This window comes from Mobula hypostoma, chromosome 6 (genome assembly GCF_963921235.1).
Source record: "Mobula hypostoma chromosome 6, sMobHyp1.1, whole genome shotgun sequence".
Taxonomy (NCBI): domain Eukaryota; kingdom Metazoa; phylum Chordata; class Chondrichthyes; order Myliobatiformes; family Myliobatidae; genus Mobula; species Mobula hypostoma.
In genome coordinates, this window is record NC_086102.1 from 159,575,361 (window position 1) to 159,597,000 (window position 21,640).

The 21,640-nt window shown below is 40.6% G+C and overlaps 1 protein-coding gene across 1 annotated transcript in view; it reads right to left on the reverse strand.

The window, feature by feature from the left end:
- The window catches only part of itga4 (integrin alpha 4), a 155,889-nt gene that overhangs the window by 17,968 nt on the left and 116,281 nt on the right, over window positions 1-21,640 (reverse strand). The window contains exons 19-22 of the mRNA XM_063052058.1: window positions 20,994-21,089; window positions 17,347-17,426; window positions 16,902-16,991; window positions 4,849-4,960 (exon numbers count right to left, since the gene is read on the reverse strand). Of these exons, the coding sequence (XP_062908128.1) occupies window positions 4,849-4,960; window positions 16,902-16,991; window positions 17,347-17,426; window positions 20,994-21,089 (378 nt within the window). The remainder of the gene's footprint in view (window positions 1-4,848; window positions 4,961-16,901; window positions 16,992-17,346; window positions 17,427-20,993; window positions 21,090-21,640) is intronic.

Below are 21,640 nucleotides of genomic sequence, written 5' to 3' on the forward strand. Positions count from 1 at the left end.
GGGTCTCTTCATAGAAGACAACTTGGAAATTGTCCCAATAATAGTGAAGGATAACAGGTCCAGAGTAAATTGAGAGTTTAAGGAACATAATGAGTGAAGAAATGGAGGTATTAATGGGATTGAAAGGCATAAATACCCAAGATCTGATGACCTGCATTCTAGGATTTTGAAGGCTATCACTGTGTTGACAGTGAACCCACTGGTTATCATGTTGCAAAATCCATAGATTCTAAAATGGTTCCCCCAGATTGAATGTAACAAATGCAACCCCTTTGAGAAGTAAGGAAAGAGACAGAAAACAGGCTCAATATACAGGGAGCCTGATATCAGTAGTCAGAGAAATAGTGTAATCTTTTTTTTTAAAAGTAGTAACAGAGCACAATTGGAATAGTAGCACAACTTAGCAGCATCAGCTTAGATTTATGAATGGCAGATCATCTTTTTCTTTAGATACTAACTGAACAGGCAAGGGGAACCTGCTGAGTGTAATGTATTTGGATTGTAAAAGTCTTTGATAAAATGTCACGAAAGAGGATATCAACAATATGAGATTGGAGTATTCAAGGGATAGATTAAAGATTTGTTAATAAACTGAAAATTTAGTGGGAACAAATGGATTATTTTTGATATCAGAGGCTATGGCAGAAGGTGTGTTCAATATTAATGATTTAAATGAGGGGCCTGAGACTGCTGATGACACAAAGTAGGTGGAAGGGTGAGCTGTGGGAAAGGTACATAGAGATAAGGACATGGTGAATGTAATACAGAACATAGGAAAAACTACAGCACAATACAGGCCCTTCGGCCCACAATGCTGTGCCAAACATATACTTACTTTAGAAATTACCTCGGGTTACCCTTAATATCAATAATGGAGAGGTTCTCCACTTTGAAAGGGAAAACATTTTTAATGGAGTACTTTTAAATAGAGATTGGATATTGAAAGTTAACATGCAAGTTTAGCAAGCCATAATTAAGGCAAACTGTTGTCTTTACTGTGAGCGAATTTGAACACAAGATTAGCTAGAAGAGATTCTACAGATGCAGGAGATCCAGTAAGGATCTCAGTCCAAATCTTCAACTGCTTTTTCCTCTCCATAGATGCTGCCTGACCTGCTGAATTCCATAGATATACAGCATCTCACTCCAACTATCTGCAACAGATCGGAATATTATGTACAGGTCTGGATTCCCTGTTTGGAAATATAATCAAGCATGCCAACAATGTGGCTGCCGAACAGCTGACCAAGTCTAAGCAAGCCCTCAATTCTGGTGCCCCAGAGCCTGTGATACTTTCTGATGTCAACCCATTTATCCTGCCATTGGATTTGAAAGACATAGCAGTTTCAGAATCAGGTTTATGGTCACTGACAGAGGTTGTGAAATTTGTTGTTATGCAGAAGCAGCAGTACGGTGCAATAAATAAAAATTACTAGAAATTACAAGAAGAATATGTTTAAAGGAAAAAAATAGATGTTGTGTACTTGGATTTTCAGAAGGCCTTTAACAAACTGCCGCACGAGGCTGCCGAGCAATACAAGAACCTATGACGTTACAGGAAAGATGTTAGCATGGATAGAGCACTGGCTGATTGGCAGGAGGCAAAGAGAGGGAAGAAAGGGAGCTCTCCCTGATTGGCTTCCGGTGATCAATAGTATTCCACAGGGGTTGGTGTTGGGACTACTTATTTTTACGTTGTATGTCAATGGTTTGGATGACGGAATTGATGGCTTCGTAACCACGTTTGCAGATGATACAAAGATAGGTATGGGGCAGGTAGCATTGAGGAAGGAAAGGGGCTGCGGAAGAATTTAGACAGATTAGGAGAATGGGCAAAGAAGTGGCAGATGGAATACAGTGTTGGAAAGTGTGTGGTCATGCACTTTAGTAGAAGGAATAAAAGTTTGGACTATTTTCTAAACAGGGAAAAAAAATTCAAAATCCTCATGCAGGATTCCCAAATGGTTAATTTGCTGGTTGCGTTGGTGGCGAGGAAAACAGATTCAATGTTAGCATTCATTTCAAGAGGTCTAGAACATAAAAACAATGAGGTAATGCTGAGGCTTTATAAGGCACTGGTGAGGCCTCACTTGGAGCATTGTGAGCAGTTGTGGGCCCTCATCTGAGATAGAATGTGCTGACATTAGAGAGGGTTCAAAGGAGGTCCATGAAATTTATTCTAGGAATGAAAGGCTCGTCATATAAGTGGCGTTTGATGGCTCTGGGCTTGTACTCACTGGAATTTAGAAGAATGAGGGGGGATCTCATTGAAACCTATTGAATGTTGAAAGGCCTAGATAAAGGGCAAGTGGATAGGATGTTTCCTATAGCGAGGGAGTCTAAGACCTGAATAGAGGGATGTCCATTTAGAACAGAGATGACGAGATTCTTTTTAAGCCAGAGGGTAGTGATTTGGGCAGTGGTGCAGGCCAGGTAATTGTATTTAAGGCAGAGGTTGATAGATTCTTGTTGCCACAGTGTGAAAGGTTATGGGGAGAAGGCAGGAGAATGGGGTTTGAGAGGGAAATGGATCAGCCATGATCAAATGGCAGAGCAGACTCAATGAGCCAAATGGCCTAATGCTGCTCCTATGTCCTATGGTCTAAAAATGAATAATTTTATTTTTATTCATTTACAGGATGTGGGCATTGCCAGATAAGCCAGCATTTATTGTCCACCCCTAGTTGCCCTTGAGAAGGTTGTGATGAGCTGCCTTCTTGAACCGCTGCAGTTCCTGAGGTGTAGGTACACCCACAGTGCTGTTAGGGAGGGAATTCCATGATTTTGACCCAGCAATAGTAAAGGAATTGCGATATGTTTCCAAGTCAGGATAGTGAGCGACTTGGAGGGGGCTTTCCAAGTGGTGGGGTTCCCAGGTATCTGTTGTTCTCATCCTTCTAGATGGTAGTGGTCGTGGCTTTGGTGTGTTGTTGCAGTGCATCTTGTAGATGGTACACACTGGTGAAAAACAGTGAGGTAGTGTTTATGGCTTCATGACCTACTCAAAAATCTGACGGCAGTTGGGAAGAAGCTGTTTTTAAAACTTGGAGTGCATCTTCAGCCTCTCTTATTGATGGCAGTAATGAGGAAAGGGCATGGCCTGGATGATGAGGGTCCTTCCTGATGGGTGACACCTTTTTGATGCATCGCCTTTTGAAGACATCCTTCATGGTGGGAGGCTGGTGCCCATGACAGAGCTGAGTAAGCCTACAACCCTCTGCACCCTTTTCTGGTCTTATGCATTGCCTCCAAACCAGATGGTGTTGCAACCAGTCAAAAATACTTCTTGACCATACAACTATTGAAATTTGTGCCATCTCGCCAGCGCTATGCTAAAAACTGCCCAAATTTCAGAAGCTTGGAGGTCAGTGTTCATTAAATCATGAGTTTGGATTTGAAATCCTGATCTTCGGTCATTCTTTCCATCAATTGACCTAAGGTTGTGCTATTGCAATAAATGTGATGGTGAATCCTATTGTTCATGGCTACTTTCACTGAGAAGAGGTTCTTAAAAATGGGAGCTGGTCCACAGTACCAAGAGTCTGCCCATGTGTCTTCAGTATTACAGGGTGGCGATACACAGCAGACCAGGTAAGTAGATGAGGACTTTTGCCTTGTGGACATTGCATGATCAAATTTGTTAATGGTTTGGAGCATGGTTTCTAAATGTATGCAAAAACTAGTGTTGTCTGCCCATTGCAAATTGACCACCAAGCTTCCGATAACTTTGGTTCTGGATTGCAGAAGCCCAATGACTTAAGTTTTCTATGGGTTCTCTAATTCCACACCAGAGGGAAATTGGTTGGAGGGGAGCAAGGAAGTTGAAAAATTTATTCAGGAACTGGTGGAGCCTTCCTTGACACAGGTCTACACTGTGATTGGCCTTGGTATAGAATGATTGGCTGGTTAACAAATTGCATGCCATTGTGGAGCAAATGTAAAATAAACATGGATTTCTGCGAGTTACACTATTCAAGGTATTCCACAGTTCCTCCAGCCTGGCAGAGTCAAACTTATAACAAGGTCAGGGATGGTGGGTTCTGCTTTCTTCAGTTTTCCGGGAGTGGTTACACAAAGGAGATTTTGTCCACTGTGCCTTCAGCTGGTCAGAATCCACACTGTAATTTGGGGAGCCATCAAGTACATTCAAGCTAGACATCAATAGATTTTTAGATATTAGGGGAATCAAGGGATACGAGTTTGTGTGGAAAACTGGTAACAAGGTCAAGAAGCAGTCTTGATCTTACTGGCCAATGCCTGCTGCTGTTTCATATTTTCTTACAGTCCAAGAAAGCAATGAATTTATGTGAGACAGTGCAGAAATTGTGAGGAATTCGTTGTGAATGTGAAAATGTAGAACCTGAAGGTGGGAAGCAGTGAATACACTTCAGAGATGCCTGTGTAGACAGCTACAAGCACTTCAAGTGGCAGGAATGGTGAGATGCTTGAAAAAGAGCAAGTGACCAAAAAGATAGGAAGACAGGCCAAGGGGCAATTTAATGATGGAGGCTGCAATTCAGGTAAAATCTGAGGTACAGTATACATAGCCAAGTTAGTTCATTCGAAGAAAGGCCTCTATCAACCAGGCCTCCATAAAACCAAGGTGCCAGTATGATCATGCACAGTTCATGGAAGACTAAAATGTCCATGATTGTGCATTCTGAAACAAAATGCAGAGAAATGTTTCATTTTATGTGAGAATACTTGCCTTTTATGCAGTCTAAAAACTTATTCAAGCAGCTACTCATATGTACATACTCTGCTGAAATACAAAATTTAAACCATCTATAAACTCGGTCCAAATGCGAACAACTATACACATCTGTACTGAAAGACACAGAGACTTACATGAAATGAATATGTGATATCCTTGTATGCGCAAGGTGAATCAAAGAAATTAAATGTTCCTAAATCATCGCCTATGGTTCCCTCGTACAAAAATGAGGAAGGAAACACTGACCTGTTTCAAAAGCAGAGGACAATATTGTATTAGGTAGCCCAAGGAAATAACAGTCAATTCCTCCTTTAATGCAGCCAAATCAAGGAGTGTTTACTGAGAGTTAAACATCTGTTCATATTAACATTATCTACATATTTTAGTAGTATAATAAATAATATTTAATCTTCATCTGCGAGTTAAGTTTATCATTAAGCAAATACAAAATCAATGCAACATTATATCGAGCAGAGATGAATGTTGTGTGCCAAACTGGTGAAAAGTTGCTTTGTGTATATCTTTAAGTTAGAAAATAAACTCATTACATACATTGTGGTCCTCTGTGCATTGGATTTACCGAATGCTGATTGGGTATTGATTGCTTATCTGTTTCAGTTTGGTCTACATACAATTTCCTTCCATTTGATTTACATTCAACTATCTAATTTACTCCCACTATGACCTCCCTGTGTGATCTCTAATGCTACTAATGGCCCATCATTGATTGGAGCCGGCTATGGATGTTGCATCCCATCTGTCAAAGTCGGTGCACAAGCCAGGGCAGTACAATATGGAGAGCAAGCTGTTACCCATGCAGTAGACTCCCCTTCTTCACAGAGCTGATGGATCCAAAGGAAGGGCAGAGACCGATGCAGTTTGGCACCAGTGGCATCCCAGGAGTTACCAGTCAGCACTGAACTCAACGTAGGACTGCCCCAGACATTCCAGCTCCAGATTTTTCCTTGGGGTTTACTTCCAAAGCCTTCTCCATGAGTGGGTACAGCCGTAAGGCAATGGAGGTTTGAGATCAGAGTTTTCCTCCTCTTAGGTGACCTACCAACCATGGCTGATGAGCCCCATCACCCTGGAGTGACGGTTTTTAAAGTCAGCAGTAACCCACCTTTGCCTCTTCTATCAGTGGAAATCTTTCAGCCGGGCTTAGCAGCTAAGCCACACATGAAGGCCAGGAACTGGACTTGGTTGTCTGAGGCTATCTGAGATGCATGGCACTTGGAACATTAAGTAGGTAGTGAGAGCTTATCCCCAGTACTTCCCTCTCCCAGCTATGACAGCATTAAGAAGCTGATTTCTAACACTGTCCCGACAAAGGTTACTGGGAGTTGAAGAGTAGCACAACTTCTGATTGGATACTACTGTGTAGCTATCCAGATTCAACATAAAATGTTCAATAACTTCAGATCATAACCACAGTTTCTATTTCACTTGAGCGACTGCAGCTGGTGGTATCAATTCTGCAACTGACATTTATAGCTTGAAACCAAACATCGGTTTCTCTGACCATTCTGCCTTCTGACATTTAATCTCTCTTGTCCATTATCCAATAACTGATCACATCTTTTGCTTTTTGTTTTGTATGCTCTAGGTTCTGTGTTCTTGTATTTGATTAAAACGTTTTATATCATCAATGTTTCTAGTTCATTGATCAAAATGTTAACATCTCTCTTTGATTGGGTTAGTTAATATTCCCAGCAATTTTCATCTGCATAAGAACATAAAAACACAAGAAAATTGGTTACACAGAGCCTCCTCTTTTCCTATTTACTTAAGCTTTAAAAAGGCAAAACATACTTGATGGCCATCATGAAATCTGCCTGGTGGACTTTAATCCTGATATCACTACTACTCTTAGGCTTTGGATAATAATTTTGCCAGTGAAAAGAAAATCAAAATATGCATCATTATGCCATAAACACAAGAGTTTCTGAAGATGCTGGAAATCTTGAGCAACACACACAATTTGCTGTAGAAACACAAGACAATGAGGAAGCATCTATGGAGGGTAATTAGCAGTCAGCATTTCGGGCTGAGACTTCAGGAATTGAAAGGACTGAGGCAGAAGCCAGCAAAAGAGGATGGGGAAAGTGGAAGATGTACAAGCTGACAAGTGATAGGTGAAATAAGATGAGGGGGGAAGGTGGGTGGGTGGGGGGGGGGGGAGGGAGATGGAATGAAGTCAGAAGCCAGGAGTGGAAGAGACAAAGGTCTGAAGAAAGAATTTAGTAGAAGGCAGTGGACCATGGAAGAATGCAGGATGGTGGTGATGGGCAGGTGAGGAGAATGGGCGAGAGGGTAATAATAGGGAATGAAAAAACAGGGAAGCAAGGAGAGAGAGAAATCACCAGAAGTTGGAGAAATTGATGTCCATGCCATCAGGCTGGAAGCTACCTCGACAGAATATGAGGTGTTGCTCCTCCAACCTGAGTTTGGCCTCATCATGGAGGAGGCCATTAGCAGACATGCCAGACTAGGAATGAAAAGTTGAATTGAAATAGGTGGCCACTGGGTGATTCTGCTTTTTGCAATGGACAGGGTGATGGTGCTCAAGAAAGTGGTCCCCAAACTGCATCAGGTAGAGGAGGCTGCACCGGGAGCAGCAAATGCAATATATGACCCCAACAGTTTTGCAGGTGAAGTGTTGCCTCACCTGGAAGGACTGCTGGGAGCCCCAAGTAAGAGCAGGTGACAAGTGTCAGGAGGGAGATCAGTGGACAAAAGAGTCACAGAGAGCGCGATCCCTGCAGAAAGCAGGGGGTAGGGGTGGGGAGGAAAAGATGTGTTTAGTGGTAGGATCCCATTGGAGATGACAGAAATTACATGGAGTTTGTGCTGAATACTGATGCTCATGGAGTTGTAAGTAAGGACAAAGGGAACCCTATCCTCTAACATCTTGTCATATACTTTCAACCATTTTAGCTGATCTTCAATACATTTTGCTTGCCAGGCTTTTAACAGTTTTACACACTTGGCTTCCAGAGTAACTAAAAATCTTTTCTATGTGTTTTATTTGCTATTGATGATACCAAGAATGATTATAACTTTTATTCATTTTACTATACACTGTATTATTAATATTTCTGAACATGCTCCCAATATACTGTATAATCAGTACAAGGATAGGTATGAGTACTAGTTTAGGAAGGACATGTTGTCAGTGGGGTGCTTTGCAGTACAAGCCCAGTTTGGATATTGGGCATAATATTATAGCCCCAATTTCCAATTTGTGTTGGTTCATTAAAATTCCTTCAACTAATGCCAGAAGGAACACAGGTGCAGTGTAGGCTGATCAGCAATTTATTTTTCTTCACTTCAGACACACACATGGCCCTTTCATCAACTTGAGGACAAAGCACTGAACTCTGACAATATATGCAAACTAAAGTTGCCTGGCAGCCTTTCATTTGGGGGTTCCTTTCTTCATTATGCATGAGCCATTTCTGCATTTTTTTAAAAATACTCAACACCTTAAAAGTTACCGTTTTAAAAAATAGTTTTTATTAACTTGAGGAGCTACAGACATGAGATAAAGCAAACTTTAGACTGCTGTCAATTTGTGCCTTTATATTAGTCCATCTTATTTATTATTAATGATTTTTAATGAAGTGCAATCGTGAACAATAGCCAGTTCAGAAATGCTGATCAAGTCAACGAGTTCCCAAAGAGAACTCTGATAGGCCAATCAGATGGTTCACTGCTGCTCAGCCAGAGAGCACAAAAAACTAATCATATGTACAAATAAGAAACATTTAAAACTAGTAGAAATACTGGAGTCATGATGATCATGATGAAGTCTGCTGAAGAGAGACATTCATACACATGCTGTCCTCTATAATTCAAGGAGATTGAAGAATAAGGTTGCAGGGTGACAAAACGTGGCAGGAGCACTAAACTAAACTAAACCCTACCGGGAGAAAACAGCACCTGTTCTTTCTGCACTGTTCTCCAGCAGTTTAAGAACTAAGTCACCCCTATATAAGTGCTTGAAGGATTTATGAGGCTTTCTATGGGTCCACTGGTTGACTGTCTTAATATTTTGTAAACAAATTAGCCCTATGTGTCAGAAATCTGTGGAAAATTGTGGAAAATGAACAGAGTTTAAAAGAAGAAAACTGGAGCAATAGGTGGAATAACTGTCAGAAATAAAAAGCAAAATACTGTGTAAATCTGAAATAAGAATACAAAGTGCTAGAAGTAATCAACATGCCTAACTGCATCTGCAGAGAGCAAATGAATCAATGTTTAAGCATCTTGCTTCTTAACAATGTCCTTCCGTTAGAATCGGAAAAAGTTCAAGATGCAGCACACTTTCAACAGCTCCAGGCTCAGCAAAATGCTGAGAGGGGTAGAAAGCGCTCAAAAGAAATTGGAAAAGAATCTTTACCAATAGCCAGTGTCCACAAGAAAAATGGGAGAAATGAGTAAAAGCTGAAATTTTTGAATTCAACAATGAAGAGAAAGCACCATGAAAAAAAACATTGCAAGTCAGGTTTTTCAACCAAGGGATAATTTCATGGTAGACACGGTGGAACTTGGAGGTAAAAATGGATGTGTATCTAGCATGCTTGGTGCTTCAGTAGTGCACACCCAAATTGTGGCACTCATTCTATAGCCATAAAATGATAGGGACCAAAGTGGGTGTAAACTCCTTTATGGTAAACAGCAGGGTGGCAAAATGCAGGTTTGAATCCACTCCATTGGTGCCCAGGCTCAGCGAGCTGAACATGAATCTCAGGTTGCAGGATTGCACGTCTTTAATTACCATCAAATTAGTTTATTGAGGAAATTCCTGTTTTTGCTCCTTTGAAATAATTCATGAGCATTTCATGTCCATGCCTTCAAGGCTTTGTAAGATCTAAAATCTTCATGAGAGTACAAATAATGATGCCAGAATTATCTCCTCCAGTTCAAATGATTCAAATCACATCTAATGCACTTATTCACATATTTGAAGCTTTAGAATACTCAGGTTTGGTCATGGCAGAAGAAACTAGCTGGAGCAGGAAAAACCACCGGGCATCCACAACCCACGCACCCCTGGAATACAGAACAGAACTTTTACACCAGGCTTCAAACAGAAGGGGACCCGACTCCACTGCATTTGAAGAACACATTTACCCTAATTGCTCTACAGTTGAAGGAATGCCCCTATGTTGCCACCATTTGTTATTCAAGAAAGAATATGACCAATTTTGCAAGCAGCAAGGTCCCAAAAAGAAAAAAATAAAAACTTGTTTGCTTAAGATTGGTTAAAAGGTTATTAATGATGTGAACACCAGTAGAATTCTCCTATTTCCTCTAATTTAGAAACAGTGCACAGAATAAAGGAAGTATGTTTGTTCCTTTTCCTCCTCTTACATGCAACCTTTTCTTATCTATGACTTACTTGAATTTACAAATAGCAAGTGGTAGCTGTTCCACAACTGCTCCATGTTGCATGTGCCTGACTGCACTGCTTACTGAAGCAGAGTCACCTCACACATCTCTCCTCACTCAGATACATGTGAATTCCATTCTTAATACCTTTGCTGCAACCCTTCTTCCACTTCTACCTCTGCTGGCCAGTCACACTGATTACTTCCCCTCCTCATTTTCTTTAATGTGCATTGCCTCACGAGGAAAGGTACACAAAGTGCTCATCTCTGGGATCATCTGACTTCCACCACAGCATCTCTATAGACCTTGAGGTATGATATGGACATCAACACAGCAGCTCGTTGCTGTGCCGACTCCTTAACCTACCCGAAAAGCCTACCCTCCTACATTACCCTCCAATTTTTTATCATCCCTATGGAACACCAACTAAAGCAGTCCCCAGCTAGGATAATGCAAGACAAAGGACACAAAGTCCTTTAAATAGCACACCAAGTGGAGGTGGAGAGATGCATTTCTGCTGATAAATACTGAATCCTCCATGCGCATTGAATGCAAGGAATTAACTGCATTGTTCTAGACCTATTTAGCAGGAGTGACATCACATCTCTGTGGTACCCTGACAGATGTCACATTCTACATACTCCAAGTACTTGGCGATATTACACACATTCATGGCCGAAATAATATGGGACTTGGATAACTTGCATTACAAATGTACAAATGCACCATCCTCTGTACAAGGATCAATTCTGCCCCCATAGGTTCCAAACAACTTAGGCTATGGAGCAAGTACTCCACATTTTGTTCTAAATATTTTAATTAAAATTTCCAACCCTCTGAGTCATCACTGATCCAAGACTACAACATTTTGCAAACAAATTACGGCCTCTTACATTCTTATGCTTATATAATGTCCTGGTTCACATTTTTACTGTTACGCTGTAGATATTTCATTCAGTTCTGTAAGAGCAGTCTGTTCTGCTTTCAGCCTGTGTGGGTTATTGCTGAAGATAAGGGATGATGAGGAATGTGTACCATCCAATTAGGACGGTGGAACTGGGGGGAGGCTCTTCTGGTGAGGGACACTAAGTTTGGGCTTGGAGCTTTAGTTTGGCAGGAGATTAAGCAAGAAGACACTGGAGAGGACAGGTCGTAGGATTTGACCTGGTGCGGGACTGTGATTTGATGATGCCAGGTGCCAAGGTCGATTGAGGATCAGTTAACATAGTGAAATGTTGAGCACCAACTTGTGCACATCTGACTGTTTAATTAAAATGGACCCTTTTCTTTTTATTTTTCTTTATTAACCCTTTAGTTAAGAATCAGTTATAATTCCTGTAATCATATACAGTGTACTATCTGTTATTTCATGGCACTAATTTGAAAAGGGTAGCAAATGACACGGCATACACCCAACTGGGGTTTCGGGTGGGAGAGCACCTCAATCTCACGCGTTTGGCGGGACCGGAGAGTGTCTTCCCTGGACTTATGCAACCAAGGAAACCAGGGGTTTTACTTAGATACTTCATTCAGGAAAATATGATATTCTTCCTTAATACATCATATATATATCTATGTATACTCTGCAAAACACTTCGGCCGACTATTGAAGATGTGCCAGGACTATTTGTAAACACTGCAGGATGCCTGACGGCAACATTTACAGGCGATCCTAAAGTATTTTCCAGGGTTTGGAGATGTTCCTTCATTACTCTAAATGCAGTTGGCAACAACATAGCTGGAGAAACAGCAGACTTCAATTTGCTGGAAACTTTGATGAAAGCTAGGCCCACAGTGTGAAGCACATCAGAAGAAATGTCTGAGAGATGTCTGTGGTAGCCTTCGTAGCTAACTTGTTGATTTTTGTGTCATTCAGTCTTAAGTCAGGAGCAGCAGGTAGGCTCAACTTCCTCTAAAAATTTTTGGAAATCAGAACTAAAGCAGTGCAGGACTTGATGACAAACATCCTTGTTTCTGAGTGAGATGGTAAAGTATTCAAGCCAAAAGGCAAATCCAAAAGTACTGTTTTGATAATAGCTAATAGATCACATTATGAACACCACAGAATTACACCAGACTGAACAGACCTTAGTGCTTTCCTCAGGTGGTTCCATTTGCCTATGATTGGCCAACAATCCCTTTAAAACTTTCCTATCCATGTAACTGTCCAAATTTTTTTTTAAATGTTATAATTGTACCCACTTCAGGCATTTTCTCTCAGGTTCCCTTTAGTTTCAGATTCTTGCACTTAGTGCCTCATCCAATAAAGACAAACCTACCATATTCCTTCATAATTACTTTGTCTACCTGTGTTGCCACTTTCAGGGAACTACGTACTTCTGTACCTTGGGTTTCTCTGTTCTGCGAGGTTCCCAAGGCTCTGTCATTCACTATGTCAAACACTAGATTTACTTCCCAAAAATGCATCACTTTGAAACTGCCCAAGCTATTTAAGTCATTTAACCATGTCTAATTCCTGCACGTGATTCATTTTAAATATACTATGTTTATAACCTAAAGCTTGAAAATGGGACTGTTCTTCATATTTTCTCTACAGTAACAAAATCTGGATGCTACAGTTTCTGTGGTAACATTGGATTGAGCATAATTAGGCACTTAGCAAGAGCCAATAAAGAGAAGTTAGGTTTAAGTGGAGTGACCATTGTGTGAGCGGGCCAGTGTTAGAATGGGGAGCTCAGGTTCTGGATAGCAGAGACGGAGTCTATGGGTAAATGTTTTTATTTGATTTTTCTTTCTTTTTACACAGTTGGAACAGTGAGGATGCCAGGCAGGATAACGGAATGCTCCTCTTGCAGGATGCGGGTAGGCAGGGAAACCTCCAGTGTCCCTGACAACTCCACCAATAAATGGTGGATCCAGCAACAACTTCTTTCAGACCGTGTTAAGGAATTGGAGCTGGAGATGGATGAAATCCAGAGCATTTGAAAGGCTGAAGTATTGATCGACAGGACACACTGGGGATTCAGCAGTTAACCCCAAGGGACAGGACACAGGTGTGATTGTCAGGAGGGGGATAAGGGGAGAGACTGCCACTGCAGAATACCCGTAGCTATTCTCCTCAGCAAAAGGTTTACCACTTTGGATACTATTGTGGGAGAATGACCGAACAGAAGAAAGCCACAGCAGTCAGATCTCTGGCTCTGTGGCTCAGAAGAGAAAGAGGGAGAGTGGGAGTGCAGTAGTGAAAGGGGATTCCATTGTTAGAGGAGCAGACAGGAGGTTCTGTGGATGTGAAAGAGACACCTGGATGGTACGTTGCCTTCCAGTGCCTGGGTCAGAGACATCTCAGATTGGGTCCACAACAATCTAAAGGGGCAGGGTGAGGAGCTGGAAGTCATGGTACATGTTAGTGCCAATAACACAGGTAGGAAAAGGGATGAGGTCCTGAAGAAAGAAAATAGAGGGTTACCCCAGGGTAGTAATCTCTGGATTGCAGCCTTTGCAATGTGCAAGTGAGGGTAAGAATAAATGATTTGGCAGATGAATGCATGGCTGAGCGATTGGGTACTCTGCAAAGGGAAAGTGTGAGCTGTGCAAAAAGAACAGGTTGCATCTGAACCGAAGGGGGCCCAAGATTACTGCAGGCAGGTTTGCTAGAGCTGCTGGGGAGTGTTTAAGTTTATTTGGCAGGGGGATGGGAACCAGAGTGATAGGGCAGAGGATGGGGCAGTTGGTATACAAGCAGATGTAGTGTGCAGTCAGACTGAAAAAGGACAGGCAGATGTTAAAAAGCAAAATTGCAGTCAGTTGATGAGTTGAAGTGCAACACGAGAGCATAATTGAAAAAGGGTGATGAATACAGCACTGAATGCACGCAGTAGATGGAATAAGGTAGATAATGTTGTAGTGCAGCTAGAGATTGGCAGGTACAAAGCTGTGTTGTGGCTGAAAGAAGATCAGAGTTGGGAGCTTAACATCCAATGATACATGTTGTAACAAATGAAGGGATGGGGTGGCTCTGTTGGTAAAAAAACAAAATAAAATTTTAGAGGTGACAAAATCCGAAGATGTAGAATCCATGTGGGTTGAGTTAAGAAAATGCAAGGGTAAAAAGACCCTGATGGCAGTTGTACACAGGCCTCCAAACAGTAACCAGGATATTCGATACAAGATACAACGAAGCATAGAAAAGGCATATAGAAAGGGTAATGCTACGATAGTCATGGGAAATTGCAATACGCATGTTTGAGAAAATGGGTTGGTATTGGATCCCAACAGATGGAATTTGTAGAATAGCTATGAGATAGCTTTTTAAAACAGCTTGTGGTTGAACCCACTAGGGGAAAGCAATCCTGGATTGGGTATTGTGTAATGAACCAGATTTGATTATGGAGCTTAAGGTAAAGGAAGCCTGAGGAGACAATGATCATAATATGATATATTTCACACTATAGTTTGAAAGGGAGAAACTAAAGTCAGATATGTCAGTATTACACTGGAGTCAAGGATATTACAGTGGCATGAGAGAGGATCTGGCCAACATTGACTGGAAGGAGACTCTAGCAAGGATGACAGCAGAACAACAATGCCTGGAGTTTCAGGGAGCAATTCAGAAGGCACAGAATACATCCCAAAGATGAAGATATATTCTAAAGGGAGGATGATGCAACTGTAGCTGACGAGGGAAGTGAAAAACAGCATAAAAGGAAAAATGCAAAAATATAGCAAAAATTAGTGGGAAGTCAGAGGATTGTGAAAATCTTATAAACTAACAGAAGTCAACTAAAAACCATAACGAGAGAAAATATGAAACATGAAGATAATCTCGCCAAAAATATGAAAGAAGATACCAAAAGTTTTTTCAGTTATATAAATTAGAAGAGAGATAGGGAAAGGTTACCTGACTACTGCAAAATGACGCTGGAGAGTTAGTAATGGGGGATAAAGAAATGGTGGACACACTTAGTCTTCACGGTGGAAAACACTAGCACTATGCCAGAAATTCAAGAGTGTAGGGACAGAAGTGAGTGTAGTTACTATTACTAAGGAGAGGTGCTTGGGAAGCTAAGAGGTTTGAAAGTAAATAAGTCACCTGGACGAGATGGATTTAAAACCCCAGTGTTTTGAAAGAGCTTGTGGAGGCATTTGTAACGATCTTTCAAGAATCACTAGATTCTGGAATGGATCTGGAGGACTGGAAAATTGCAAATATCACTTTATTCTTTAAGAAGGGAGAGAGGCAGAAGAAAGGAAATTATTAGCCAATTAGCTTGACTGTAATGGTTGGGAAAAAGTTGGAATCCATTATTAAGAATGAGGTGTTGGGGTACTTGGAGGCACATGATAAAATAGGCCAAAGTCAGCATGGTTTCCTTAAAAGGAAATCTTGCCTGACAGATCTGTTGAAATTCTTTGAGGAAATAAAAAGCAGGATAGACAAAGGAGAGTCGGTGGTTGTTGCTTTTTTAATTTTCAGAAGGCCTTTAACGAGGTGCTGCACGAGACAGCTTAAAAAGATAAGAGCCTATGGTATTACTGTTTAGCTGACTGGCAGGAGGCAAAGAGTGGGAATAAAGGGAGAATTTTCTGGTTTCCTGTGGTGACTAGTGGTGTTCTTCAGGGGTTGGTGTTGGGACTGCTTCTTTTCACAATGTATGTCAATGATTTAGATGATGGAATTGATGGCTTTGTAGCCAACTTCGCAGATAATACGAAGACAGGTGGAGGGGCAGGTATATTCAGGAAGCAGAAAGTTTGCAGAAGGATTTGGACAGAATGAGAAAATAGGCAAAGAAGTGGCAGGTGGAATATAGTGTAGAGAAGGGTATGGTCATGCACTTTGGTAGAAAGAAAAAAGGCCTAGACTATTTTCAAAATGGGGAGAAAATTTAAAATCATAGGTGCAAAGGGGCTTGGGAGTCCTTGTGCAGGATTTCCTAAAGGTTAACTTGCGAAGTGAGTCAGTGGTAAGGAAGGCATGTGCAATGTTAGCATTCATTTCAACAGGACTAGAATACAAAAGCAAGGGAGTAATGCTAAGGCTTTATTAGGCATTGGTCAGAATATACTCGGACTATTGTGAAGAGTTTTTGGCCCCTTATCTAAGAAAAGATGTGTTGGCATTGGAGAGGGTGCAAGGGAGGTACACAAGAATGATTCCGGATATGAGAAGGTTCATGTATGAAGAGCATTTGGTAGCTCTGGGCCTGTACTCTCTGGAGCTTAGAAGATTGAGGAGAGAATCTTATTGAAACCAATCGAATACTGAGAGGTCTAGATAGAGTGGATGTGGAGAGGATGTTTGTTACAGAGGGGGAGTCTAGGACCACAGGGCACCTCCTCAGAATAATGTCCATTTAGAACAGACATAAAGCAGAATTTCTTTAGTCACAGGACGGTGAATCTGTGAAATTCATTGCCACAGGTGTGGCAGCCAAGACATCGGATATATTTAAAGTGGAGGTTGATAGGTTCTTGATTAGTCCAGGTGTCAAAGTTTATGGGAGGAGGCAGGAGGATAGGGCTGGGAGGGATAATAATCAGCCATGATGGATTGGCAGAGCAGACTCTATGGGTTGAATGGCCTAACTCTGCTCCCATGTCCTATGGTCACTCTAAAGTATCAGAGTTGGTGTTTATATCAAGGTCCAAAATAGTTAGATGTTGTTATAAGCTATTTTATTTGTATACTGGTAGTTCCCATTGATATTTCAAACAAATGCACAGCAGTCTGAATTCAACAGTTTTGTAGAGCTAAAAAATAGTAGATACACTTCAACATTAGCTCACTATTGCAAACATTTTATTTTATGATGGATTAAAGATTACTTACCCTTCTACTGCAACATCAACCTCATATTTTAAGGGCAAAGTAAGAGGGACAAAATTATCATGAAGTAAATCCAGACTGTGCTCATTTTCACTACAGGAGTAAACACAGGAAATACATAACCTTAGATGTGTGAAATGCAATCTGTTTATCTGGAAAGCAAGTTATAATTAGCTTACACATGCCTAATGCCCTGCTGAAATAATGTGTATTGTTTTGTTTTCAGCAAAAGAATACTGACTATGTGCTCATTCTCAGTAAACAGTGATTTTTTTTTTGTATTTATCCCCTCAGTGAACCACCTCTAGTTTATACTGTTTCTCTACAGGTCAAGTGATAAACGTGCTTCTCACCAAGGGCTCAAATGAATTCTACCTTAAACTCTACATATCACCAAGCATTACATCTTCTGCAAGCTGTACTCGTTTGTTACTCACAAAACGCTTACCATGTTGTATTAATAGTGATGATCAAGTCTTCTCCTTTTGCGGTAAGCTTGCTGGTATCAAGAAAAAAGTGTAATTCCATCTGTATGACAAATACAGGATTTAGTGCATTTAACACAGTTGAATAATATGTCACAATTCCACACTGTGTGTGTAGGTACACAGACCTGGGTGCATTCTGAGTAAATCTTTGAAAGAGTGCCCTCCTACTGCAAAACATCCACCACTGTTCCGGTACCTAAAGAGTGCAAGGTAATATGTCTGAACGACTGGCAACCTGTCACAGTCATCTCAATAATAAGCAAATGCTTTGAGAGGCTGGTCAAGGACTACATCTGCAGCTTGCTACCACCCACACCTACAATTCGCCTACTGACACAACCGATCGACAGATGACGCAATAGCCATAGTTCTACACACCGTCCTTACATATCTGGAGAAGAGAGATGCTTATGTGAGAATGCTGTTCTTCAACTACAGTTCAGCATTCAACACCATAATTCCCGCCAGGATCAACAAGAAGCTCAGAGACCTCGGCCTTCACCCTGCCTTGTGTAGCTGGATCCTGGACTTCCTGTCAGATCACTGACAGGTGGTAAGAGTGGGCTCCCTCACCTCTGCCCATCAACACAGGTGCCCCTCAGGGCTGTGTACTAAGCCCCTTCCTTTACTCTCTGTATACCCATGACTGTACACCCACACCTCCAATCTGCTAATTAAATTTGCCGACGACACTACACTGATTGGCTTAATCTCAAATAATAATGAAGCAGCCCACAGAGAAGAAATCACCATCTTGACACAGTGGTGTCAAGAAAACAACCTCTCTCTCAATGTCACAAAAACAAAAGAGTTGGTTGTGGACAACAGGAGGAATGGAGACAGGCTAACCCCTATTGACATCAATGGATTTGAGGTTGACAGGGTGAACAGCTTTAAATTCCTTAGCATAAACATCACCGAGGATCTCACGTGGTCTGTACATACTGGCTGTGTAGTGAAAAAGGCACAACAGCACCTCTTTCACCTCAGATGGTTGAGGAAGTTTGGTATGGCCGCCCAAATACTAAGGGCTTTCTACAGGGGCACAATTAAGAGCATTCTGACTGGCTGCATCACTGCCTGGTATGGAAACTGTACTTCCCTCAATTGCAGGTCTCTGCAGAGTGGTGCAGACAGCCCAGCGCATCTGTAGATGTGAACTTCCCACTATTCAGGACATTTGCAAAGACAGGTGTGTAAAAAGGGCCCGAAGGATCATTGTGGACCCGAGTCACCCCAACCACAATCTATTCCAGCTGCTATCAACAGGGAAACAGTACTGCAGCATAAAAGCAAGGACATACAAGCTCTGCAACACTTTCTTCCACCAGGCCATCAGACTGATTAATTCACACCGATACAATTGTATTTCTATGTTACATTGACTGTTCTATTGTACATACTATTTATTACAAATTACTATAAATTGCACATTGCACATTTAGACGAAGACGTAATGTAAAGATTTTTACTCCTCATGTATATGAAGATTGTAAGTAATAAAGTCAATTCAATTCAAGTAGCAGAATATATTGAGTGGCTAATAAAGCATATGGGGATCCCAGAATTCATAAATAGAGGCATAAAAGCAGAAAAAATTTTGCATCTGTATATAAACTTCATTATGGAACAATTGATATATTGTGTTCAATTCCAGGAAGGATATGGATGTTTAAGAAAGGCTGCATACAAGCTGCTCAACAATGGTTCCACTCATTAAGGAATTCTACAGTAAGGTTTGGCTGGAGGAGCTCAGATGTTCATCTGGAGCAAGAAGGATTGAGAGGAAGTTTATAGGGGTGTACAAGATCAGCACTGGTTTAGATGGGTGCCTCGAATTAGTTGTTTCATCAGAATCAGTTTTAATATCACTGGCATATGTTGTGAAATTTGTTATGCGGCAACAGTACATTGCAATACATAATAATTTACACCATGTATATATTAAATTATATAGGAAGTATATATAAAAATGTTAAATTAAGTAGTGCAAAAAGAGAAAATAAAAGGTAGTGAGATAGAGTTCTCAGATTCAATGTCAACTCAGAAACAGAAGGGAAGAAGCTATTTCTGAATGGTTGAATCCTTGAAACCTGAATCATTAACAGGCAATCTAAGGAACTGGGTGTAGATTTAAAATTCCAGGCAAAAGATTCAAGGTAGTACATGAAAAAAGCTCCTTCAAGCAGAAGGTAGTTATGATTTGGCACTTACTGTCTGAGGAAGACAAACAGAATCAATCAGGACTTTTAAAGAGGTCACTGAATGTAGGCGGTTCAGGGAATATATTTGCAGGACACTGAGGAAGCAGCAACAAACTGGCAGAACCCTCTACCCAGAGCTAACATGATTGCAATGGCCACTTCTTGTGTTTAATGACTTGATTCAGCCAAGGAGAAATATGCATCATTTCTTTTAAACACCATCCTGCTCTCTCTGCATATTCCTAACTGCTGAATATTCTGTGGTGGAAAGTATACACGATGATTGCAATTTTTATACATTGGCAGACAAGTGACTATTTTAGATCCGATCACAGCTGGCAATATTAAACCTGTATGGGGATTTCATTATTTGCAGCCAATAAAATGTTTGGCTAAAACTCAGTGTTGTATTTCTCAAGTGCATTTTTTGTCATAATGAACCTGAATATTCATTTTTCTTGTTCCAAATTTTTTTTTTTCCCAGGCAAAATGTTCAGCACTGCTTTTGCGACATATTTCCAGAATCAAGTGGTCCCAGTTCACAAGCAAATGTGAAATGAAAGTCCTTTTATGTCAACAGCTATTTGCCTGTATTCTAATTTAAATAGATCCTGTTACATCAATGCAAATATTTCATTTTTACACCAATATCTTTTGTTCACCTGAATAATATTTTGATATCCAATTAGCTTATCAGCTTATACTATGAAACTATGATCAATGTAAATTAGGCCATTTTATTCAAGACAATAAGGGTGATTATTTATGATTTCTGACTTGGCAACCCCGCCCGCATGTACACTCACCCCGTGGATGCATGTTTCCCAATGGTTGAGCCCTCAATTATGCAAGAGAAGTCAGCTGTGAGATAAAACAACCTGATGCCCTGCTGTTGCATTAGCTCATGCAGTTAAAGCTCTCTTTCACTATTTATCAATGTATCAGATGATCACGGACAGGCCAAAGCATTGAAACTTATTTAAATAATTAGAAAATATCAGCATTTCGCCATTGTTAATTGCAAACAAAACAAAAATATACAGGAAACCAAAACTTTAGCAGAAATTTACAATTTTAATGAAAATCTGCAATGAATATGGCTACACCAGCACTGGTGTGAAACCGAGGGGCAAGGTGTGAATTGCGCCCGGCCGCTCAGTGCTGCAAATTACTTTCTCAGTGGGCTGTTCTGGGCACAATGCGAGATCTAGTATACTCTTTATTTGGGTGATGCAGAGCGCTCATGCTGAAATCCAGTAGCTGGGTGCCTATAATGCAGCTAGGTTGCTGGTCTCTATAGAATTGTAATGTGACCATTTAGGACAGAGAGAGTGAGAGAAAGATTTGAATCCTTCCCTTTATCAGATACATCCCCCTCTGAAATGAATGATTATAGTGTGTACCTTTGACTGAGAGTCCATATACAAATTTCCAACACTGCATTCCAGAAGTGTTGAATTTTCTTCTTCAGTCACATGACAAATTACATATTTCTCCACCTGTCAACAAAGGGTAGCAAATATAAAAGAAACATCTTACTAAGCAATGCCAGCATGTAATTATACTTACAGTACCTATGCATTTTAAACATTTGCAATGTATTACATACCTATTGATGAATTGATGAAATGAAGAATTCCAATATTGCTAAAGATAGGCACTTTGACATACCTATGTGGCAGCTTTTGAATGTAATGAATAAATAAATAAATTAATTTTGTTTGAACCATTAAATATGTAGCCAGAAATTTCTTGCAGTGGCCGTTTTTGTGAAAAAGACATTTACAAAAAGATCAGCTTTTCTTGGCATCTTTCATCACTTTGGTTCATTGCTGAATGGAGTTGTCACTGTTGTATGGAATAAAAAAAATAAACTCTGGTGTAGAGTGCTGATTTAACGCTGCAAGAATAATGACTTGCAACTGCAGATTAGTGAAAAGTATTATTTACCACTAACCAGCAACTCTGATGTACTTAAGTACTGTCACAGGTAGAAATTCTTCAAGAAAATACCTAGGCTGAGTCTTTGTCTTAATATACCTAAATAGAT